Source organism: Molossus molossus, unplaced genomic scaffold, assembly GCF_014108415.1.
Source record: "Molossus molossus isolate mMolMol1 unplaced genomic scaffold, mMolMol1.p scaffold_m16_p_23, whole genome shotgun sequence".
NCBI classification, from domain to species: domain Eukaryota; kingdom Metazoa; phylum Chordata; class Mammalia; order Chiroptera; family Molossidae; genus Molossus; species Molossus molossus.
The window spans coordinates 8,220,126-8,231,189 of NW_023425359.1; the positions used below are offsets into that span (position 1 = coordinate 8,220,126).

General features: G+C 44.1%; 1 protein-coding gene across 2 annotated transcripts in view; it reads right to left on the bottom strand.

The window, feature by feature from the left end:
* The window catches only part of RAB4A (RAB4A, member RAS oncogene family), a 30,066-nt gene extending 19,523 nt beyond the window's left edge, over window positions 1-10,543 (bottom strand). Inside the window, exon 1 of one of the 2 annotated variants that reach the window (XM_036277663.1) lies at window positions 10,317-10,543. In XM_036277663.1, coding sequence (XP_036133556.1) covers window positions 10,317-10,347 — 31 coding nt within the window. In that variant the 5' untranslated portion in view covers window positions 10,348-10,543. The remainder of the gene's footprint in view (window positions 1-10,316) is intronic. The other variant, XM_036277664.1, reaches the window with a different exon arrangement.
* Between the last annotated feature and the right edge of the window lie 521 nt (window positions 10,544-11,064).

The following is an 11,064-nucleotide window of genomic DNA, read 5'->3' on the forward strand; positions in this document are numbered from 1 at the left end:
GACACATCGAGTGGTTGCCACCCGCACGACCAACCAGGGCCGGGGACAAACTGCAACCGAGGTACATGCCCTCAGCGGGAACCGAACCTGGGTCTCTCCGGACCGCAGGCCGACGCTCTAACCACTGAGCCAAACTGGCCAGGGCACAACCTCTCATGATTTTTAAGTGATTACAGGCAATTAAGCTTATAAAATAGTGCTATTAGAATTGATGGCATTTAAAAATACCAACAGCTTTATGCTTCTCATTGCATGTTTTAGAAGCACGCTGCATCCATGCTCATAGCAGCACTCTTCATAGTCAAGGATGGGAGCAGCCCACGTATCCATCAGTGGACAAATGGATCAACAAAACATGGTATAACATACCATATAATATTACTCAGCACACGCTATACCATGGATGAATCTTGAGGACATTATGCTAAGTGGAAATAAGCCAGTAACAAAAGGACAAATATTGTATGATTCCACTGGAGTCATCAAACTCATGGAAACAGAAAGTAGGATGGTGGGTGCCAGGGGCTGGGGGAAGGAAAAAGGAGAATTAGTGTTTTAATGGATATGAGTATCAGTTTGGAAAGATGAAAAAATTCTGAGACAAGTGGTGGTGATGGTTGTGCAACAACATGAAAGCACTTTAACGCCACAGAACTGTAGACTTAAAATTGGTTAAAAGGACAAATCTTATGTTATATATATTTTACTACACACACAATACATAACAACATTAGTTTTTAATCACACCAGTAAATGTGATATGTATATGTAATGTAATACCTAGAGCAACCACTAACAAAACTATACAAAGAAATACACTAAAGAACATTATAGGACAATCAAATGGAATTCTAAAAAATGTACACTTAAACTACAGAAAAACTGGAAAAAAAAAAAGAGAAATGAGAAACAGCAGAAAACAAAAAATAAGAAGACAAAAGTCCTAGTAATTAATAATTAATGCAAACTATAAATATACCAATTAGAGGGTAAAGATGAGCAGATTAGATTAGACCCCACTAACTACATGCTATCTACAAAAACTCACTACAATTATAATGCCATACGCAGGCTGGAAGTGAAAGAATGGAAAAAGGTGTACCATGCAAACTTTAATTAAAGGAAAGCATTATTAATATCAGACAAAACAGACCTCAAAGAAAATTACCAGAAACAGAAAGGGTCATTATAGAAGGCAAAAGGGTAAATCCACCAATAAGACAGGAGTCCTAAATGTTCATGTATCAAATAACAGAGCTGTAAAAATTTACAGTAAGCTAAGGGTAATTCATCACTGAATTAAGAAAATATTTCTTATAAATTTAGTGTAGCCTAAATGTAAAGTGTTTATAAAGGCTACAGGAGTTAGTGTACAGCTAGTCTTGATGGTGAAAGACTGCTTCACCCCTAAGATTAGAACAAAGTAGGGATGTACCCTCACCACTCTGAGTATCATACAGGAGTTCTAGCCAGCACAATAGGCATGAAAAAGAAACAAAGGAATCCAGATCAAAAAGGGAGAAATAAAATTCTTCTTATTGGCAGATATGATTGTCTAATAGAAAATCCAAGGAACCAAAAAAAAAAAAAGAAAGAAAAGAAAAAACAAAGCCCCCCTCCCCCCCCCACCAATGAGTGAGTTCAGCAAGGTCAAGATATTAAAATACAAAAATCAATTGTATTTCTATATGCTAACAACAAACATGTGGGTACCAAAAAATTATGTTCATGGATTGGAAGGCTCGACTTAGTTTAAGATGTCAATTCTCCCCAAAATGATACACGTGTTAAATAGAATTCCTATTAGAATCCTAGCAAGACTTTTTGGTAGACACAGACAAGATCATTCTAAAAGTTATATAGAAAGACCAAGGAACTAGAACAGCTGAAACAATTTTGAAAAATAAGAACGAAGTGGAAGGAATCAGTGCACCTGGCTGGAGGACTCATGTGGCCACAGCAACTGCAACTGTGTGGAGCTCCAGGGGACAGAGCCACACCACTGGCACAGAAGGGAGAACTAATAAACAGACACCGATATGTCCAACCAACGTCGGAAATGCAAAACAAATTAATGGAAGAAATTTAGCCTTTTAACAAGTGGTACTGAAGCAAATGAACATCCATATGGAAAAAAATGACCTTGACCCTAACTCTCATATCTTATGCAAAATTAATTCAAAATAGATCACTGACTTAAAGATAAAACATAATACTTTAACACTTTTAGAAAAAAATATAAAATCTTCAGAATCTATGGTTAATCAAGGAGTTCTTAGATTTCACACATGCACGCACACACCCCAATCCAAGGAAAAACTGATAAAATGGACTTCATCAAAATGGAAAACTTTTGCATTGCAGAAAACTTAGCTAAGATAATGAACAGAGAAACTACAGACTGGGAAAATATTTGCCAAATATATTCATCAAAGGACTAGTAGCAGCTATACTTTATCCATGTTTAAAAACTCTCAAAAGTCCACAGTACAAAAATTAACAATCTTCGACATAAAACATGAAGAGACATTTCACCGAAAAGGATATACAAATGGCAAATAAGCACATGAACATATTTTTAACATCATTAGACAATAATTAGGGAGATGCAAATTAAAGCCCTAATGAGGTGTCAACACACATACCTCAGATGGCTAGCAGAGAACAGTGATCCCACCAGATGCTGGGGAGGGTGCAGAGAAATGGGCATGTGCACACTGCTGGGGGAAGCAAACGATGGCAGAGCTATCCGGAAAATAGTTTGGAAATTTCTTTAAAACAAAACATAAAACTCTCAGCTGTTGCACTCCCAGGCATTTATCCCAGAAAAAAACAAGCAAAACACAAAGACTTGTGTTTACACAAAACTGTACATGCATGCATGTTTATAGTAGCTTTAGTCATAAAAGCCAAAAAGCCCCACAAAACCCCCAAAACAACAACAAAAAAACCACAAACTGGAAGCAATCTAGATGTTCTTCCACAGGTAAATGGCTAACCAAGGAATACTAGTCAACAATAAAAAGCAATAAACTTGACATGTGCAACAACCTGGATGACTCTCCAGAGAATTATACTGAGTGAAAAATCAATCCCAAGAGACTGCACATTGTAGGAGTCCATTTATACCACACGCATGAAATGAAAGAATGATCGACGTGGAGAACAGGTGAGTGGAGCTAAGGCGGCGGGCAGGAAGCTGGAGTGTGTGCCTCTGAAGGCATCAGGGCGAGGTAGGGGGTGACGGGAATGTCCTGTCTGCAGCTGTGGAAACGTCAGGATCCTGGGTGTGAGATCTAACGATTGTTTTGTGAGATGTTACCATTGGGGAAACAGGGTAAAGGGTACACAAGATCTCTATTTTCCCTGAAAACTGTCTGAATCTATAATTATCTCAAAATTAAAAGTTGTATAAAAAATAGTCTACTATGCACAGTCCTAAACTGAAGGGCCCACCAAAAGGTGTGCTTCGGGAAGAAAGGGCTTCAGGGTAGACGCCAAGCTGTCCACACCTTCTGTCTGGAGATACACGTCTGGTTAACACTCATCAAACAGGCAGCACAATGGGAGATGAAGTATTCCATGTAGGTGAGAAGTACCCAACTCGATGAGGAGTTTCCGTGAAAACAAGGGGGTCTGGACTTAACACACCTCCTTGTAGGTCAGCTCTAGGAGGCAGGGGCCCCGTGCATCAACCGCAAGACTGGAGGCCGGGGAACAGCCTCGTGTTGTCCTCGGGGTACCTGAGGTTTGCTAGATTTTTACAACAGTGAGACTCGCACACCATACCCCCATATTCATGGGGATGGTAGAATCTGCATTGGTTCTACTAACTTATCTTGTTTCTATAATCTGTGGGATTTTTCTTTCTTCTTCTTTCCTCGCTCGAAGTTGAATGACATCACATTGCACGAGCAAATGTTTTATATGTCAGGTATACACAGTGCTTACTTAACAGCTCCAAGAAGGCTTTACATATTACAAAGTAATTAACGAAGGGAAAATGCCCAGTTGGGTTATGTAACTAACTTTAACTAGTTAAATAATTGTCTACTTTAATTAGATTTGATGTTGTTTTATTATATTGAATGTTAATTTGTGAGCTCAAAATCACAAATTTTTTTTGCATCCAATTTATGATAATTACATTCACCTGATGAAGGTTTCATCAGCATGAATTAAGCTTGAAGGTGGGGAAAGATCATATTCCAAAATAAAGCATCTAAAATGGGTATATGCTACTAATGCATTTAATTTTTCATGAGAAGAATTAAACGAGATGATAGGAAAAATATCAGATGATTAGAAACCAGTCTTCAGCAAAAGTCAGCTATTTAGGGACATAGACCTTGGGCAGAGCACCTGACTCTCAGGTTCCTCACAGGTGGGTCCCACTGCTGACCTTGCACTGTCGTGAAGGTTAGAGACACTGGACACAGAGAACTTTGTGCAGATGACCCTCAGTGCAACCTTATCTAGAGGTTAGAATTATTCTGCCTGGACACACCCATGGTTTTTGAATAAGGGAAGATTTCCTGGTACCACAATGGAAACAACAGGTCAATATCATTAGAATCTTTGATCAGTACATATTCAAGGCGACTGACTTGAAAGCTTCTTCAGTCACATGATAGCTAGAAATGACACCGTTCTTGGGTAAACTAAGTAGGGAAAATTAACTTTACTACTGAATAACAAACACCAGCCCAGCTTGAGGACAGGCGCTAGTTATTTTAAACCAATCATGGTCATTCCCAGGCCCCTCCTCCCTGCCAGAGACTGGATTAGGAATCCAGGCTTCAACCAATCAGAGTAAGGCATTACTGGATCAGGGCAGGCACCTGACCTACCATGGCCCAATCAGAGAAGTCGGAAGGACTTATTTCACAAATGCACGCAAGCACTACTCTTTTCTATGGCTGCAAACAGAAGCATACCCAGATTACAAAGAGCAGGGACTTTGACTAAGGAGATAAGGAGAATCCTACCAGAGGAGAGATGGGAAGAATTTAGTTCCCTGCTGACACAGTGGGGCTTCTGAATCAACCAGCCCTGAGGCCTCATCTATGCTTATTTGAAAAAATTCATTTTTATGTTACCTACAGGATTTTCGGTTGGGTTTTCTGCCAATTGCAGTTGGAAGCATTCTACCTGATTAAATGATCAAAAGAGCTAATAACTGATTAGCTATTAAACAGAAACTTTCTGTTAAGCATAATATTTATTCTTGCTCAAATACAGTCAATTAATCAGAAGGTTGTTAAGTATGGATTTAGAACTAGGAGAGTTCATTCAGCAAATATTTACTTCACTACCAAATGTCAGCATTTGAATGTTTAGTGACCACAGATTCAGATCACCTGATAAAATCTGCCACCACAATATGCGGCCCCCGGGGGCCCCAGGCTCTGCCTAGGCTTGGCACCAGTCCCCACAGGGGTGCTTGATGGATACACCAGAGCCTGTTTTTTTGATCTTTTACCTCCACGGCTGACCAGCTTCCATTTGATCATCATGTTCTCTCTGCAGGTACAAAATTATGCTCAGCTGGGCAGCAGCTGAGCCCTACAGCTCCGGAAAGCAAAGGACCTTTGCGAATCTCTGCTCTGATGCACGTGAACTGATTTCAGATTTGGATTATTTCTCTCAAGGATGCCTTGTGTGACCTATTTAATGTGGACAATGCTGTCTGTGAGAGAGGTCTTCATTAGAGCTGCATTTATATTATTACAATGTAAAGAGCTGTTAGACTTCCGCCACAAAGGAAAGTTTCCCCTATGTGTTAAAGTGGGGTTTTCCATTCATCCTGGCAATTGCTGCACGTTCTGTAACTGAGAGGAAAACACCACTTCTCAAATGGAATCCAATCTGGCTCTTCCGGCGACCCGGAGGCTGGCTCAGGAACTGCACACAGCACAGCCCACAGAAAGCCACCTAAGCAGGCCCCTGCTCTCAAAGAGCTTACTATCTGGTCTTGAGAGGACTTGCTTTGTCACATTCGAGAGCTGCTTGAATTGAAGAACAGATCTGCAAACTCCCCACAGGCAGTGCCAAGATGTGGTCTGTGTTTGGTGAGGATTCCTGGAATAACCAGTGTAAACAGTTTACAACAGTAATAATATTCAAACCGAGGACACTACATATAATATTTTTAATTATAACAAAGAGAGAAGCTTTGTTTTTAAGCCCCCAATTTCTTTTGTGCATGATTAAAAATTCATTTGAAAATGACAAACCTCCCTCTAAAATATATTCTCTCATTCATAATTTATTAGCACTTTATGAATATTGGCCTTTCCCCATATCTGAATATTGTCAGCTGCTTTTTAGACTTAAGTGCCAAAAACACAGCATAGAAGAGAAGTAGCAAGAATTATAAGACGAAGACCACTGAGTACTGTCATATAAGAGTTCACCATTGGAACAGTGTAGGACTGCATTTGGCTTTTTTCTCTATCACTATCCATCACTATCAGGGATATGTGTATTGGCCCGATTTCTCCCAACACAGATTATTTTTGTTTTGAAAGCTGTGACGGGGATTACCGAGGGAGAAACTGTGCAGACACACAGGGTTAACCTTGCATGTCGGGTGATCCTACACTATCCCTTCCCTTCAACCTGCCTGACTGCATCTGGCTTTTATTTTTATTTTTTTCATTTTTTGTTCAGATAGAGTGGGAGGGAGAGAGAGAAAGAGAGAGAGAGAAACATCACATGAAAGGGACACATCAAGTGGTTGCCACCTGCATGACCCAACCAGGGCCGGGGACAAACTGCAACCGAGGTACAGCCCTTAGCGGGAACCGACCCCAGGTCTCTCTGGACCGCAGGCTGATGCTCTAACTGCTGAGCCAAACCAGCCAGGGTTGCATCTGGCCTTTAAACAACAGTACCCTGCACATCACTTTAGCTTTAATCCATATTCACGGCTAAGGAGGAGCAAAAGTCAAGTGTTCTTCAAACAAAAGGAACACAGTCCATTACCAAGACTAGACTGGCAGAGAAAACAGTGACGTTCAAAGGCAAGTGTAACAGGATGCAGAGTATTCAAGGGTTTCCCCTCAAACTATTTCCACCAGCAAGTATTCTAATGGAGTTATTAGGAGGGGCGGGGGGGGGGGGGAATCTATAACATCAACCAGATCAATCTCTATGATGGGTTAAGAGAAGAAAATCAAGAAAAAACAGCTCTCTTCTCATTCCAAAGAAATATCCAGAGCAAAGATCACCAACACAATTTCATGTAAGCATAAATGTGAACTTCTAGCTATAACAATGGCAATACCTCTTCTGTTATTGATCATATTACCAACAGTCTTTTGGAAATGTCTCACCCTTTGGGCCCCTTTCTATAGAGTTACCCATAACAGAATTCTTTTGTAAGGTTCAATACCCCAGTAATCACTTTTTTCTGAACATCATTGCTTGGTATTACTTATCTAATTTGTTATTCTGTCTCACAAATCTTGGTATCAGAAATGACTTTAAAGTCAATATGTGATCTCCCAAGTCTCAGATGGTTGGGGTTCCTTAGGAAGTCACAAGCCAGGGCTAACTGGCCATGGCTTTAAGAGTGTTGTGAATATTGCCCTGGCCAGTTTGGCTCTGCAGTCAGAGCGTCGTCCTGTGGACCAAAAAGTCTCGAGTTTGATTCTGCTCAGGGCACATACCTTGTTGCAGTTCAGTCCCCAGCCCTGGTCCGGGTGTCATGGGGGAGGCAGCCAGTTGATGTGTCTCTCTCACATTGATGTCTCTCTCTCCCTCCCTCCCACTCTATCTGAAGATAAATGGAAAAACATGTGGGAGAGGATTAAAAAAAAAGAATGTTGTGAATACGCCTGGCGGGTGTGGCCCAGTGGACTGAGCGTTGTCCTATGGACTGAGAGGTCCCAGTTCGATTCCCAGTCAGGGCTGTGGGCTCAATCCCCAGTAGGGGGCATGCAGGAGGCAGCAGAGCCAGGCTCTCACATAGGTGTTTCTTTCCTCCTCTCTCTCTAAAAAATCCATAACAATATATTTAAAAAAAAGAATGTTGTGAATCTAACAATATTTGGGAAACACTGTTTCAGTTTAGGACTATTCAGAATGAGGGTTTCAATCTGAAACCTAGGTATTTAAGATCGCAATTTTGTATTACAATAGTATATGAATTATATAGTTTTCATGTGGTTAGTGGTTTCAAGCACCAAAATTTTGAACACTAGTCTATGAAAGGTGGAATATTGCTTTAACATGCTGAAAAGCAGGTAGATACAACTCATTAACAGTACATCGTAAGCACTGGCTCTTTATTTTTCATTTTATCACAGTTAAGGTACACAGAGCCTTCTTTTCCAGATGAGAGAAAATGAGCCCAGAGTAGAAAGGAGTTTAAAGGTTAGGCAAATATATATATATATATTTACCAGCTACTGAAGAGGTAAATGTCTGGAATGCCCTTGATGTTTTACTTTTGGGGAACAATGCTGTGCAAATATGGTCAATGAGAAGGGAAGGTGACAGCTTTAGGTCTTGGTTTGGGGTGATTTCTAATTTTAGGTTGACACTTTCAACTGCCACACTTGCTCTTTCTAAAACTAGTTTTTTTAGTAGTGGTTTCCCCTATTAGAGGAAAAGGTTAAATTCAGTTGGTAAAACGTAAAAACATATTTGGAAGCTACCATGAAGTAAGAATCTTAATGATCAAAGCCTCATGACCAGAATTTACTCAGTTACTGTGATGCTGAAAAGTGCAATTAACTGTGTGAAGGGAAGTAGAGATGCCAAAGTTATGCTACATTTTATCCAGGTTACCATTTCACATATGACAAATGAAACATAAAAGCTCTATTTCCTGAACTCTTCCAGTCATTTCTTACTAATTCACAGTCCCCTCTTGGTTTACTTATTTGGACTTTCTACCCCTCCCTGTTAACCTCATCAAGGTTAAAGAAAAAAAGAGGTGGAGTAATGACCACTTGAAAATAAAATAAAATAAAATAAGCAAAAGTATAACCAAAAATTGCAAAATCAGACTGTGATTCTCCATAGAGAAAACCAGACCATGTAGATGCAACATACTATGGCATTTGCACCTTTGACAACACCGGTCCTTACGAAGCCAGCAACTTGGTGGAGGATCTCCAAAGCCTTCTAGAAAACAGACACCCTGCCACCCCAGTGTCACCAAGCATGAACCAATCACAGGAGTGGCTCAACAAGGAGCAAATGCACTGTGACCTTTTGGGACCTCAAGATCCTCTCTGCCTCACCCTCACCTTTCTCCCAGGGGCTGTGGAGCCAAAAGCACACTCCCCTTATTGGAACTCCATCTCCCTCAGGGCCTGGGCATGTACTGTTCTGCTGTGCTCAGGGATACTGTCTCCCGGCCCCCAGTCTGGGTTAGGTTTCTTTGTAACATACTTTCATGGACCACACATTCCTTCAGGACTCCTGCCAGGGTTTTTAACCATTCATTAGTGTCATAGTTGGATTAACACTGTATCCTCCACTAGACAGTAAGCTCCATGAAACCAGAGCAGTGCCTGCTGTGGGTGCCCTCCAGCATGCGGGTTCACGTGCCCCTGCACACACTCCCGGGCAAAGAGCAGTGTGCCAGCACCATCGGAGACACGACTGACTGGGCTGGAGGAATACACTCTTGAATCTGAGCCCATCCCTGGGGCTGTAAAACTCCAACTCAGTCTAGATGCACACATCTGAAAGAGCGCTTAGAGACTGGGGCGTGCAGGTCTACCAAGTGGTTTGTTTTTAGCACGCAGGACTAAAACAAAAACAGAAAAACACTGCATATGTATCGGGAAGGCTTTCATTTACTAAAATATATATATATTTGTGGGCACCTCCAGGTGTGCGTGCTCATAGGGGAAGCAAAAATCAAACACAGGACTATGTCTCCAAGGTGTTTACGGTCTTCAAAAGACATTTATAAACAGTCATCATACAACTAGAAAGGGCTCAAATCCCGGAGAGAGAGGAGAGGGGGAGGGAGAGCGCGCGCGCGCGGCCGGGGAGGAACCGGGTCACTCCGCCGCCACCTCCCCTCCCATCAGGTGCAAAGAGAGGGACCCCAGACCGGGCAGGTCGGACTGGAAGGTCTGCGGCTCCCGCTGCCATACAGGCGACGCCCGAAGTCCTTCACATCCCTCGCTGGGGACAATGCCGCGGGAGAAACTGAGGCTCGAACTGCCCCCACCCCCGAGCCCCCGAGAGCAGAGGGAGGAAAAGCCCCGGGCGTAAGCCGAGACCAGAAACTTGGAGGCAGGTCGCGCCCGCCCCGGCTCGGCCCGCGCCCCGCCCGCCCGGCCGCGTACCGTAGGTCTCGGACATGGCCGTCTGCGACATCTTGGGAGCGGCGCCGCCTCCTGCGGTCGCGGCTGCAGCTCCGGCCGGGGCTGCGGGAGGGGAGGGCCGGGGTCGTCGGCCGCGTCTCGGGGGAACGGCGTGGGGCGGGGACCGGAGGAGGGAGGGGCCCGCGGTCCCCACGGCAACCGCCAGCCACCCCGCGGCTGCTGCCCCGCCGGACTGCCGGCTCCGCGCAGGCGCACTCCGCCCCGCGCCGACGGGACCGGCCCCGGAGGAGGAGGAGGAAGAGGAGGAGGACTGTCCGGAGGGGGCGCGCGAGGCCCCGCCCACGGTCGCGCATGCGCACCCAGCCGGGCGGCGCGGGGCTCAGGGTGGGCGGAGCTGCCCCGCGGGTGCTGTGGGCTGGGGGCAGGGGTGCAGCTTCTGGGCAGAGGCGGCCGAGTGCCTGGCCCTGGGGCGGAAGACAGTCCTCTCGCCTAATGGACCCGCCTCAGCAGGGAGGCTGTCGCTGTCACGTGCGACAGGAAAAGACGTTCCTTCGGCTGTGAGATCAAGCCGGGACCGTGGTTAACGTGTAACCAGGAGGCAGCACACGTGTCCAGCTGGAGGCCAGCCCGGTGGGCCGCGGCCGGCTCACCTTTCGCTCTGCACCTGCCAGGGCCTCTCGGGTCGGGCTGAGCTGGAGTCTGGGAAAACGGCAGGATCAGACCGTGTCCCTGTGCAGACGTGTCCCCGGAGGACTGCAGACAGTGGTCC